Source organism: Erpetoichthys calabaricus, chromosome 3 (assembly GCF_900747795.2).
Source record: "Erpetoichthys calabaricus chromosome 3, fErpCal1.3, whole genome shotgun sequence".
Taxonomy (NCBI): Eukaryota; Metazoa; Chordata; class Cladistia; order Polypteriformes; family Polypteridae; genus Erpetoichthys; species Erpetoichthys calabaricus.
The window spans coordinates 275,946,926-275,961,148 of NC_041396.2; the positions used below are offsets into that span (position 1 = coordinate 275,946,926).

The 14,223-nt window shown below is 38.3% G+C and overlaps 1 protein-coding gene across 2 annotated transcripts in view; it reads left to right on the forward strand.

Annotated features, from left to right (window-relative positions):
* The window catches only part of hdlbpb (high density lipoprotein binding protein b), a 163,412-nt gene that overhangs the window by 133,395 nt on the left and 15,794 nt on the right, over nt 1-14,223 (forward strand). For both annotated transcript variants that reach the window (XR_007934582.1, XM_051925431.1), the window contains exons 16-25: nt 740-871; nt 1,164-1,382; nt 1,627-1,848; nt 2,037-2,255; nt 2,908-3,046; nt 5,203-5,330; nt 6,601-6,705; nt 7,255-7,389; nt 7,846-7,989; nt 8,347-8,526. Coding sequence is in view for 1 of the 2 variants with exons in the window: in XM_051925431.1 (XP_051781391.1) it covers nt 740-871; nt 1,164-1,382; nt 1,627-1,848; nt 2,037-2,255; nt 2,908-3,046; nt 5,203-5,330; nt 6,601-6,705; nt 7,255-7,389; nt 7,846-7,989; nt 8,347-8,526 (1,623 nt within the window). In the remaining variant the exon portion in view is untranslated. The remainder of the gene's footprint in view (nt 1-739; nt 872-1,163; nt 1,383-1,626; nt 1,849-2,036; nt 2,256-2,907; nt 3,047-5,202; nt 5,331-6,600; nt 6,706-7,254; nt 7,390-7,845; nt 7,990-8,346; nt 8,527-14,223) is intronic.

Consider the following 14,223-nt stretch of genomic DNA (forward strand, 5'->3'; position numbering starts at 1 on the left):
AATTAAATCCTGTGTTTTCATGGAGAAGGGAGGTAACAATGCATGTTATAATAGTGTTGACTAATGCTGTACAACAGCAAGTGATGTGAAAAACATCCATGGAAAAAAATAAAAATCCCGCCGTATTCCTGTCGCATTATCCATGTTATCAGTAGTATGCTCAAACTGTGCAAAACACATGCATTTTTTTTTTTTGCTAAAGTATTGTTAAATTGATACTCCAGGCAAAATCAGCACACATTATAAACAGGAAACTCAGATGTCCTTTTTGAATTCAAGGTAAGACTTTTGACCAATGAATGAGGTGGACAAATTATTCCTTTCTTTGAACACTGCCATGTTATTGATAGCATCTGCTATATAAGGATATATATATATATATATATATATATATATATATATATATATATATATATGCGCGCTCTATTTTTATGTCCACATTCTGCCAGTAGGTTTTTCTAGAGCTGTACCAAAAACTTTATAGTACAAGAACAATTTCCAGATATAAACCCACGTTTAGCTTTTGACTTTTGGGTCGTGGAATTTAAACTTTCAACCTTGGTGCAACTAAAATCACACTAATTTTTAATATTGCAGATATTTGCACCCAACCCAAAAATATTTGTTATTCAAACACCATTGAAAATAATAAGTTTATAATATTTGGGTTAACAAAATGGACCTGGGAAGTGTATGTTTATTTGTAGGTCATTATAACTGCAGTATTCCCTTGAAACAGATACGTGAGGAAACAAACACCAAGATTGACTTGCCAACAGAGAACAGCAACTCTGAAGTTATTCTAATCACTGGGAAGAAAACAAACTGTGAAGCTGCCAGGGATCGCATTTTGGCAATACAGAGAGAGCTGGTAGGTGGAGACAAGATGCTGGGTGCCTATTCACATCAAATATGTTAAATCTACCGGTTGTTGAAATGAATTTGACAGCAAGAGAACTGAACATTTATGAGTTGTCTGCATGCCATTAACTTTACGTTATACAACATAGTATGTCACTTGGACTGCAAAAAAAGCTTTGACTTCAATAAAAGCCGTCAGATGCAATACTTTTGAGTCTCAGAATATTTTAAATGTCTTGATTTTGCTCAAGCTAAAATAACTTTTTTATTAATTGCTTTTTTGGGTTTCTTCCTTAATGGAGGCTAATATCAAGGAAGTAGAGGTGTCCATTCCTTCAAAACTGCACAACTCCTTGATAGGGGCAAAGGGCCGTCTAGTTCGATCTATCATGGAGGAATGTGGAGGGGTCCATATTCATTTCCCCTCAGAGGGATCAGGCAGTGATAAGGTCACTATCAGAGGCCCCATGGAGGAAGTGGAGAAAGCCCGAAAGCAACTGCTACAACTTGCTGAGGAAAAGGTAGGTAAATAAATGAAAGTTTGAAGCACATGATGCTATAAATAAAGGGATAATTCATCCTTTTACATGTTAAAATATCAAGTTGATATATAGAAGCCCATATTAATTTGAGAAATGTTTTAAAAGTATTGCCACAAATTAAGTAATAATCTAATTTAATAAATACTTTTGTGTAAAAGCCTTTGTTTGATTGCTACCACCAGCTTTCTCATTAAAACCTTTGTGTACTTTTTCCCTCTGCAAGCAAATCAACAACTACACAGCTGAGCTACAGGCCAAGCCAGAATATCACAAATTTCTAATTGGCCGCGGTGGCGGCAACATCCGCAAAGTCCGTGATCGTACTGGTGCACGGATCATCTTTCCTACAACAGATGACCGCGAAGTAGAGGTCATTACCATTGTTGGAAAGGAGGAGGCTGTGAAACTAGCGCAGAAAGAGCTGGAGCTGCTTATTAAGAATCTGGTAATTGTAAAGAATATCCAACAGCTTGCTGTAGTGCTTTTTGTGTTTGCTTGATGCAGCTTTGTCAGGCAATCAATTTTGTCCTAGTACAGACAAAATGCAATTAAGTAGCCACAATCTGTTCTTTGGTACAGTAACTTCTCATATATGTATATCTAACTTCTACATTCTATCTCATTTTTCTTCAGGACAATGTAATAGAAGATGTGATGGTAGTGGACCCTAAATATCATAGACACTTTGTCACACGACGTGGTCAAGTCCTTCGAGAGATTGCTGAAGAATATGGTGGAGTAACTGTCAGCTTTCCTCGGACTGGAGTTCAGAGTGACAAGGTTACCCTGAAAGGAGCAAAGGATTGTGTTGAAGCTGCTAAAAAACGGATCCTAGAGATTATAGAGGACCTGGTACACAGTTACACTTATTTTAAGTTTTATTACTTAATGATTGCTGTACTTTTGGTATCTTGTCCATCTAGAATTTTGCTTTTCAAAATCAAAACACAATACTTGTACTATTACGTTGGCCAAAGAGCAAGACAGAAAAAATTGGGCTTTTTTTTTTTATTGTCTTATTTAAGTGATGTTTATTCTAAGGTAACCTTCAGATCATAAGTATGATTTAGAATTATTTATTTATTTTTGCAGTTGAGGAAATGCCAAGTTAAGCATTGTATAATTTTATTTAGTTTGCAAATGCCTTTATCCAAGGTGACTTATAAAAACAAATTATTATAAATACATGTGATTACAATTTTAGTTTTATGTACCTTTTTGTTTATTCCAGTTTTTTTAGTACTATGTTTACAATTGACTTTAATGTATCCTATGATACCCAGTGGTGATAAAATGTTGTGAGTTAAATATTTATTTAAATGTTTTATGTTAAATATTTCCTTCCCTTTTTAAAAGTGAGTCCTATTTTAAGCTGTAACTCTGCTTTTTCAGATTGCTTTTAATAATGCTGTTGGTATGACTGTTCATTATCTATAAGTTCTTCTGTGTCTGTTTACATTTTCAATCAATATTCAAATCTATTTGTTGGAAATTCTGTCTGTAGGAGGCCCAAGTCACTCTAGAGTGTGTGATCCCACAGAAATACCACCGCTCAGTAATGGGAGCCAAGGGTTCCAAAGTTCAGCAAATCACTCGTGATTACGATGTTCAGATCAAGTTTCCTGAACGGGAGGAAGGTCCTGGTGAGCACAGAATTATTTTGACATTTGCAGTTGATGCTTCCATTTTATTTTATGCTTTTGTTTTATTTGTTTGATGTTATTTCATACTGTCTTGTTCAGGCCCATTCTCTACCAACATTATTATCAGAAGATGTTTATTTTTTAGATAGGAAGATTTCAGTAAATGCTATGATGATAGACCCCTTTGTTTTATTAATGACTGATTTAGACTAACATACATCCATTATCCAACCCGCTATATCCTAACACAGGGTCACGGAGGGTCTGCTGGAGCCAATCCCAGCCAACACAGAGCACACCACAGGACACACACACACACCCACACACCAAGCACACTCTAGGGACAATTTAGGATCGCCAATGCACCTAACCTGCATGTCTTTGGACTGTGGGAGGAAACTCCACTCAGGGAGGACCTGGGAAGCGAACCCAGGTCTCCTTACTGTGAGGCTGCAGCGTTACCACTGCGCCACCGTGTCGCCCTTAGACTAACATTTCCCTTTTTAATTTTTGTTCTAATATTACTTTATGAGTATTTTCCCTATATCTAGCCTAACAGATAAACAGGTAATCTCATAATTATTATAGCATTTAGAAAGTATTTTTGCTACTTCATCCATGAAAACCTACAGGCAAAATTTCTAAATTTCTAAAAAGATCCCCATTAAATATATAAATGTTTATTGTATGTGATGAGAGCATATTGCCCGTGCTAAAAACAAACATAACCTGTTGCAAGGGAAAAACCTTTCTGTAACATCAGATTATACATTGACATTCAAAGACATCAACAAACTTGTGGAAAACGTGAAAAATACGTTGTGACAGATGCTGTATGCTCACCCTGTTGTTAATTTATGGCGATAGTGTCACAGTTGAGGTTTATGAAAATATGGATTGCAAGATGTGCGTTTGAAGTAAACAATATGTCACACTCCATCAATAAAAGTTGAAAATGAAGCCATTAAGGGAGCTGATAATGAAGAGACACAGTAGATGCAGATTTCAGTACTCAAAACGCCCAATTCAACAAATCTGCCTAATGACATCATTTGATGCATGTGCAAAGCTGCACACCATCCACCTTGTGCCTGCACCTCTTAACAAATAGCTAAAGTAAGTTAACATTACTGTCTAGTTGGAAATGCAAACATACCCTGCCAGAATATAGCCACAGCATTTTAGTATGTAGTATATACCTAGACAATAATGCTTATCTAAACTCTGTTTACTGTTTTTATGCCATATAGTGATTCAGTACTCACAATTATAGAAAAATACGGTAGTAGACAGAAGCACATCTCAAGTATTTGGAGCCAAGTTGCTGCAGTGGTCTATGTGTGTGTTTTTATCTTATTTTGGCTCACTCTTTACTATGTTTAAATTAATCAAACTTCAGTTACATTGTACTACTGAGCTCATGAAATGATAACAGCAATTTTAACTGTTTATTTTGTCTTGGTGTCAAGTCTTCTATTCAGTTTTTAATTGCCCTCTCCATTAAACCATGGCAGCTTAAAGTGCACAGCCTGGAGGATCTAGCCTTTTTCAGCAGCAGATTTCTCTGCTATTTATTATAAACTCTTTAACAAGTTGTTTCCAGATGAATATTCTCATTTTGAGAATCATGTTTGGCTCTGTGAGACTACCATTAGGCTCCCATATTGAATAGAACAAATATCTAAATGATTAAAAACAAAGAAATATCTATGCAGTATAATTTTAGTATATTGTAGTATACTATCCTTCAGACCTTGGAGATTATAAAAAAAAACAATTTTTCACAAAGTAAATGAAGGAAAAAATCAAAAAATAAATAAAAAAGATAAGTAATAAAACATTTAAAACTGATTTATTAGTACTGAACCTCAAGACTAAAATTCTGTTAACTGCCTAATAAAAGCATGTCTTTGTTAGTTTCTTTTCTGGCTGTTATCCACAGTTTGCTGCATTTGAACCTGAAAGACAGACAAAGTGGTACCTTAAAACTATTACTTTTGTCAACCTATGGAGAAAAAAAAGAAAAAAGTGAACTGGGCAGTGTGATAATGGTAACTGTAAGTGGATAACTGTGTTGACATGCTAGCCAGAATATTTAAAAATTTCATTTACTACTGAATAATATTTAGGAAGAAGTGTTTATTTTATTATTTCAGGAATGGATCTGCATCTTCAGGAAAATGGGGATGTTAGTCCTGAAGTAGAGCTTGTGCCTAACAAGTGTGATATTATCACGATCTCAGGACGCAAAGAAAAATGTGAAGCTGCTCGCATTGCTCTCCTAGTAAGTAACCCTTTCTATACTGTCACTTGGCTATAGAGCAGTCTCTTTTTTCTGTGTTACTTATGCTATCAATAAGCAGTTTATACAGGTAGTCCCCAGGTTACGGACATCCGACCTACGACATATGAACGGGGCCGCAGCTGCGATGCATGTGCCTCAGTAACTGCCTCTCCGTCATCTTCGGCCCGGGGACGCTGCAAGCAGTGGCTGGATGGAGGGTGGAGGGGGTCGATTTCGCTGCTCGCGCGGTGTAGTGTCCGTTGGGCGGCTCCCGGCAGCAAACAGTTTCATTGCCCGCCCACCACACATGGCTGCCCCGTTCGTTCTAGGTGGGTGGCTGGTAATGCTGCAAGTGGTGACCCTGTTGTGGCTGAACGGAGGCCATTGAGGGTGAATGGGGAGGCTGGGGTAGCATTGTAGTGTGCCTCGGATGGCTGCGTGTTGAATGGGGGCAGTGGTGCGACGGACACTGCAGGCAGCATACTGTAGTGGAGGTGACTGTGATGTGGGCTGGTGATGAACCGCCCCTCGCTGCCCCCATTCATTCTCAATAGCAAGCCCGCTTGTACTGTTACGCACATAGCAGGAAGTTGTCTCTTGTCAGTACAGGGTGGTCCAGATCTAATTCTGCAGATCCAGATTGTCTGGATGACTTTGATTTATGCGGAGACGATTCCAGTTCGGCGCGAAGACGATTCTTCGTGTTGTCAGTTCACACACTTCTTGATGGGCCGGGATTTTTCGGGTGATTTTCTATGTAATAAACTGAATAAGTTATAGCGTAATGAAAATTGCATAATTGGATCTGGAGCACCGTATACATCAGACGTGTTGACGACTGGTGCCTAATCTGCTGTGATAGCATGTATAGTGCTGAGCAGAAGAGCTCATCTTAACCTTTTGTCTTCACCCTTCAAGAATGTCTCTGAAACACAAATCTGATGCAAGTGCTGGTGCTACAGTAAAGAAGAGAAAAACCATCACCATTGAAAATAAAGTAGAAATAATAAAAAGGTCAGAAAGAGGTGAAACTCCATCATTCATTGGCAGAGCACTTGGTTACAGTCGGTCAACAATAACATTTATTAAAGTAATGTACCTGTTCCGACTTACATACAAATTCAACTTAAGTACAAACCTACAGTCCCTATCTCTTATGTAACCCGGGGACTGCCTGTAATTACTTGCATGACAGCAAATGCATTTATCAGATTCTGATGTTAAGTTAAAGGACATTTTCTTCCGTACTCCATGTCTTCTTTGCCATAAGGCTTTGGTCCCTGTGACTTTGGATGTTGATGTCCCATATGATCTTCACCGGTATATCATTGGACAGAAGGGCATTGGAATTCGCAAGATGATGGAAGACTATGAGGTCTGTGTGCATTTATATTACCATAGGTAAAACACTTGGTTTCCTAAGTTTGTTAAAGGAAACAGCCAATAAGTAGAAATTGTTTTAATAGAATGCTAAGAGTCCTATTTCACTCTACTCCACAAAGGGTCTTAGTTTTTATGTTTGAGCAAATTTGCAGCTACTATTTCCTGTATGAAACATGTCTTTCTTTTTCTTTTTTTCTTTTGTTTTGACTGGACTTCAGTAGAATAGAAGGTTCTATACATGATGACATACTGTATGAGTCTTCATTATCCTGCCACCCAGATATTTTCAGTGTATTTATTCATTTATAGTTCTTTAACTGATGCTATTCAAACATAATATACTAGTAATAATACTGCCTCCATAGTTCCACTATTCCACTGTTGGAGACCCCACAGGTGAAGTAACCTGCTAGACTTACACAGTGAGGAGGACCTAACAGGCACCCTTATAGTCATTATCTTCATCCACTGAGTAATTTAACCTTTTATAGAAGAAGTGACCCACTTGTTTTTTTGTTTTTTTTTTGTAATGTGGTTATAGGTTAACATCTCTGTACCTCAGCCAGATCAGCAGTCAGATGTCATTAAAATCACAGGACTAGTTGCAAATGTTGAACGAGCCAAACAAGGATTGCTGGAGAGGGTGAGAGAGCTGCAGGCAGAACAGGAGGATCGGGTGAGTGTTGGCATTGAGTATGAGCCATAATACATTTATTTAATATGACTTTAAAGAATTTTAGAGTAAAAATTTTAAGTAAGTATCAGGGACTAATACTTTTGTCAGCTTTTATTATTAAACAGCAGTGACTAATTTAAGATTGCCATGTGTAGCTCTATAGACTGGTCAGATTATTAATTAAATGAGTCAGAAAGGTATAGACATTTGACAAAGTCACATAGAATACTGAATGATATAATTTTACCTATGCTTAAACAAAACTGCAGTGGAGGAGATATCATTTCTTCATAGGAATAGTTCAGATGAACAGGGAGGTAGGAAGCCAAAGAACTATAGCATGTGTGCAGTGTGACTCTGCTGGAGAAGCAGGTTGCTGTTGTTTTTAATATCACCGAAGAATTGTACTCTTCTTGTGACAAGTATACTTCCCCTGCTGTTTCTTGGTGTGTTTAGGCATTGCGAAGCTTTAAACTCACAATTTCTGTGGATCCTAAATACCACCCAAAAATTATTGGCAGAAAGGGAGCTGTAATTTCACAGATCCGTAAGGACCATGATGTCAATATTCAATTCCCAGACAAGGGAGACGAGCACCAGGTATGCACTATAATCTTCAACATTTTGCTGTCAGGTGTAATGGAAGAATTTTTTTCAGGATGTTTTTTAAAAAATACTTTGTTTTCAGTAACTATGCAAAAGTTGATTGTAGTGAAGTTTTAGATTTGTAAGCCTAGCCATATAGTATTTTTTACCAAGCCTTCTTTGGCTTATGTATGGTAATTATTTAATTGGTTAATTTTTTGAAAAACATGCAACACATTTTACGTGATGTAATGAATATGTGCTAATATATGCATAATGAACATATTGTATAGTCCTTTTAATGCAGACAAAGTACAAGGGAAAATGTATGCATCTTACAGAATTAAATTTCTCTTTTCTTTATAAATTCAGGATATAATCTCCATAACAGGGTATGAGCTTAACACAGAGTCGGCCAAGGATGCCATCTTGCGTATTGTAGCAGATCTGGAAGAAATGGTTAGTGAGGACATCAAACTAGACCACCGAGTTCATGCACGCATCATTGGTGGTCGTGGAAAAGCTATCCGCAAGCTTATGGAGGAGTTTAAGGTATATCTGTCTTAATCATACCATCTACCTTGTCTGGTTTGAGAACAGGCACACGTCATAATGAATTCAAAATAGGATTGGTTTTAAATGGCATCAGGTTATCCAGACAACTGAGTTTAAATGAAATTACTGACCAGCTAAATCTTAAAGACCCCTAGTGCATCATGATTCAGAGGTTTTATGTGTTGTAAGAAATTATTCTGCATGATCAATAGCATGTCTTTTCTCCTATTGATTTTGTTGATTTAACAGATGATTTATTCCAAAGCAAGTTACATATCCTGCATATAGAGCAGGTCAATACATTAGGCAACATATGTGGTCATTTAGTGCAGCAAAATCATAGGGATGCCAATTATGAAAGTTAAGTTGAAGGCACTCTGATATCCCCTCCCCTCTTTGTTATGGACTCCAAAGGGTACCATTTTGGTAACTCAAGGGGCATAATACACTCCAGACACCAAAGGTAACCTCAAAGTCTTCGAAATCTAATAATATTAAATGAGTGCTATGGACATTGAGAAGAGCTGTCTTGCTTTTATTAATAAATTACATCCCATTCAGTACCTATGATGAACCTGCAATGCCAAAAAACTAATCAAAAATTGCAAGAAGACATTGAAAACTGCAAAACTCATTCAAAACATGCAGAATAAACACCATTAGAAATTAATATTACAAGTCATTTTTAGTTTCACACAAATACATCTGAAACAACCAATGCAACAGTATCAGCAAACAAAATGAAGATAACACGGTTACAAAACCATAAGATATATTCCTAATATCTGTATACTCCTAAGATGTCATGGGTGCTGCATCAAACTACATAACCTAGTAGTTTAGTCTTCAGTTCTTTATGCAAATCATTGTTTGTTGGGTCTCCTTAACACTAGAATCCCTGAAGCCTACAAAAATATTCGTAATGCCGGGCCACCTTAAATTCCCTCGCACCTCGTTATCTGCATCTTTTTTTTGCAGTTGCGTCAATCAGCACAAGCAGCAGGCAGCCTGCTATCCCATCCCCAACCGAGGCAGCTGCAGTCAAGTCAGATGCAAAATTCTTAGAGCTGAAGTCTCTTTATCTGGGAGTTAGGTGTCTGGAATTTTATAGGGTAAATAACATCATTATTTGGAACACATACATTTCATGTGTGTTCCGTATCTGCAATGATCTGTGTAAATGTAGGATGACAGGAAATGCGAGGCAAGAAATGTTTAACACATAACTAAAACAGAAACTTTTTTCATGTTAAATGCTGTATAATGTGATGTATAAGTGTATACTGTGTGAAGACTGAAGTCTAAATATCAAATAAACACTTTCACAAAATGTGTAACAAAACAAGTGTGCCTTTATTTAAAAATATTACTGAAGAAAAAGAAATTATTCAATTTACATGTTGCTGTCAATATGTAAAAACCGAAACCCAAATATCAATTGTCACAAATTGTAAAAGCTTCTGTCTAGTAATCAAAAGGTTCAGGGTTCGATCCCAGGTTCTTCCTGTATTTACCATTTTAAAATGTGAGATGCTGTTAATGTTATTATTATTATATAATAAAAACACACATTTGATTTGAGTTTGTAACACCCAGTGTAAATTTTTGCTACTTCTAACATATTTCACTGAAGAGATGTAAGCAGATACACAAACACTAATGAATCATGTCTTCTTGGTATTTTCCTGTGCTTTTATCTTTTTTATTCATTTTTATTCTTGAATAAAAGCACACTTGTTTTGTTATACATTTGCAAAAGTGTTTATTTTATTTTCCAATAACCACTTGAATTACAATCAATCTGTCATTTGAACATTTTTTTTTCCGATCTTGCCCAATCTCCACATTATGGTGCATGGTATTGAGAATGCAGACAGATGTCTTCTTTTTGTGCGCATACAGTATCAGCATGGCACTGCTAGATCTAAACACTAGCATGGAGAATTGACTTTAGCTGCAGGTAGAAGTTCCCGTCCCACTTTATTTATGGTGCCAAGCAGAGTAGTGTTGCTGTGCAGCAGTCTATTAGCCAGTGAATGTGATGTGAGGAAGTTGTCTGTTACGGTCCTGCATTTGTCCAGAAACGGATCCATAAGCCTTATAACCACAATCAGGGAAAGTCTACTCTTTATTACGACTGGGATCTTTTCCTAAATAAAGAGTGGCATTACACATGTACTTTGTCTCCAAATCTGCCTCAATCAAAATATTTATGCTAAATTTGTTTGACATGGTTGAGATGTATTGCAAGAAAGGACAACTGACCTTTGTTGGAAACAGTTGCTTATCAACAGTAATATGTTGCCCTGGGTTGTAACTCAAAACACAGTTCTCAACAAAATGTTGCTAGATGTCCTAGATCCCAGCAAATCTGTAGTTTTTCACATATTCTGCACAGGTGTCTTTGTTGTCAAAGCGCAAATGCTGCACGATAGTCATATTGACAGCAACATGTAAACTGAATAATTTCTTTTTTTTGGTTATATTCTCGAGTAGTTGTTTTGTTATACCTTTTGTGAAAGTGTTTATTTGATATCCGGACTAAAGTCTTCACACATTATACACTTCACGTGATCAAGCAGAGAAAACATCTAAGGAGATTGCAGAAACTACTAAAATTGGGTTAAGAACTGTCCAACGCATTATTAAAAACTGGAAGGATAGTGGGGACCCATCATCGAGGAAGAAATGTGGCCGGAAAAAAATCCTGAATGATCATGATCGGCGATCACTTAAACGTTTGGTGAAATCAAATCGAAGAAAAACAACAGTAGAACTCAGGTCTATGTTTAATAGTGAAAGTAAGAGCATTTCCACACGCACAATGCGAAGGGAACTCAAGGGATTGGGACTGAACAGCTGTGTAGCCGTAAGGAAACCACTAATCAGTGAGGCAAACCGGAAAATAAGGCTTCAATTTGCTAGGGAGCATAAAGATTGGACTCTGGAGCAATGGAAGAAGGTCATGTGGTCTGATGAGTCCAGATTTACCCTGTTCCAGAGTGATGGGCGCATCAGGGTACGAAGAGAGGCAGATGAAGTGATGCACCCATCATGCCTAGTGCCTACTGTACAAGCCTGTGGGGGCAGTGCTAACTAAATCTTGTGACATTGCAGAAGCTTATCGAAACAATGCCACAGCGAATGCGTGCCGTAATCAAAGCTAAAGGCGGTCCAATGAAATATTAGAGTGGGTGACCTTTTTTTTTGGTGGCGACTTTTTTTTTGGCCAGGCAGTGTATTTTTGTAGGCTTCAGGGTTTCTAGTGTTCAATATGCTTCCTCTTGATTTCCACTGGTATCTTCTTGTACATGAAGACCTAGATTAGGCTCCTACACAGCCGTCACTGTTCAGAACTAAAGAATTGTATATAATATATTATATAGCCAGACTATTTGTCTTCAATTAGTATTAAGAAAGGCAAAGAACTACCACGGAAACTTCATTAATCAGATAATAGATATATGAAATTAAATGTACCATTTTGGAGCAATAATCCAAAAATTAACAACCTTGTAATGGTGCTTAACTTTAAAGGAATAGGGTGCAAGTGTGACTTCTGCATACTTGTAGTGACTTAGATGGTGAGGGAGGAGAACAACTGTGACGCCTTGCATTTTGGGGTCAAGAAATCTTTGAATTCACAATTGATTAGATAAACTTTATTAATCCTTTGGGGAGTTTCAGATGCATGCTGCAGCAGAGACATTAAAAACAAGGATATGCATTCATAGGAGAAAAAAATACAGCCAATCTATCAATCAATTGATCATCATCTTCCTTCGGTTGCTCCCGTTAGGGGTTGCCACAGTGGATCATCTTTTTCCATATCTTCCTGTCTTTTGCATCTTGCTCTGTTACACCCATCACTTGCACGCCCTCTCTCACCACATCCATAAACCTTCTCTTAGGCCTTCCTCTTTCCTGCAAGCTATATCTTTAACATCCTTTTCCCAATATACTCAGCATCTCTCCTCTGCACATGTCCAGGCGGAGTGGTGACTCTGAGGCTAGGGATCAGCACTGGCAATCGGAAGGTTGCCAGTTCGAATCCCGTAAAATGCCAAAAGGGACTCTGTTCTGTTGGGCCCTTGAGCAAGGCCCTTAACCTGCAATTGCTAAGCGCTTTGAGTAGTGAGAAAAGCGCTATATAAATGCAAAGAATTATTATTATTATTAACTAACATAAACTTGCCTCTCTGACTTTGTCTCCCAACCTTCCAACCTGAGCTGACCCTCTAATGTACTCGTTTCTAACCCTGTCCATCCTTGCCACACCCAATACAAATTTTGGCATCTTTAACTCTGCCACTTGCAGCTCTGTCTCATGGTTTCAGGTCATTGCCACTGTCTCCAGCCCAATATAACAAAGCTCATCTCACTACTGTCCTGTAGATCTTCCCTTTCACTCTTGCTGATATCCATCTGTCACAAATTACTCATGACACTCTTCTCCACCCATTCCACCCTTCCTGCAGTCTCTTTTTCACCTCTCTTCCACAATCCATTACTCTGTACTGTTGATCCCAAGTATTTAAACTCATCTACCTTCGCCAGCTCTACTCCCTGCATCCTCGCCACTCCACTGACCTCCCTCTCAGTTACACACATGTATTCTGTCTTGTTCCTACTGACCTTCATTCCTCTCCTCTCTAGAACATACCTCCACCTCTCCAGGGTCTCCTCAACCTGCTCCCTGCTCTCGCTACAGATCACAATGTCATCAGCAAACATCATAGTCCACGGGGACTCCTGTGTAATCTTGTCTGTCAACCTGTCCATCAATACTGCAAATAAGAAAGGGCTCAGAGCCGATCCCTGATGTAATCCCACCTTCAAGTTGAATGCATACGTCACTCCTACCGCAGTCCCCACCACTGTCGCACTTTCCTCGTACATATCCTGTACAGCTCTTACATACTTCTCTACCACTCCCGACTTCCACATTCAATACCACAACTCTTCTCAAGGCACCCTGTCATATGCTTTCTCCAGGTCCACAAAGACACAATGCAACACCTTCTGACCTTGTCTATAATTCTCCATCAACACCCTCAGAGCAAACATTGCATCTGTTGAGATCTGTTCTATCTCATTCTATTCATTTATTAGCCTCTCAAAGTACTCTTTCCATCTGTTCAACACACCCTCCTCGCTTGTGAGCACGTTTCGGTCTTTATCCTTTATCACCCTAACCTGTTTCACATCTTTCCCAGTTCAGTCCTTCTGTCTAACCAATCGGTACTGGTCATTTTCTCCCTCCTTAGTGTCCAACCTCTCGTATGACTCATCATACACCTTTTCTTTAGCCTTCACCACCCCTCTATTCACCTTGTGCCTTATCTCCCTGTATTTTTGTCTGCTTTCTGCATCTCTCTGAATATCCCACTTCTTCTTTGCCATCCTCTTCCTCTGTATAGTCTCCTGTACTTCCCCATTCCACTACCAGGTTTCCTTTTCCTTCTTCCTCTGTCCAGATGTTATGCAAAGTACCCTTCTTGCTGTCACTCCTACTACTTCTGCTGTAGTTGCCCAGCTGTCTGGCAACTCTTCACTGCCAACCAGTGCCTTTCTTATCTCCTCCCTAAACTTAGTCTTGCAGTCTTCCTTTTTCAACTTCCACCATTTGATCTTTGGCTCTACCCTCACTCTCCTCCTTTTCTTCTTGATCTTCAACGTCATCCTATAGTCTAC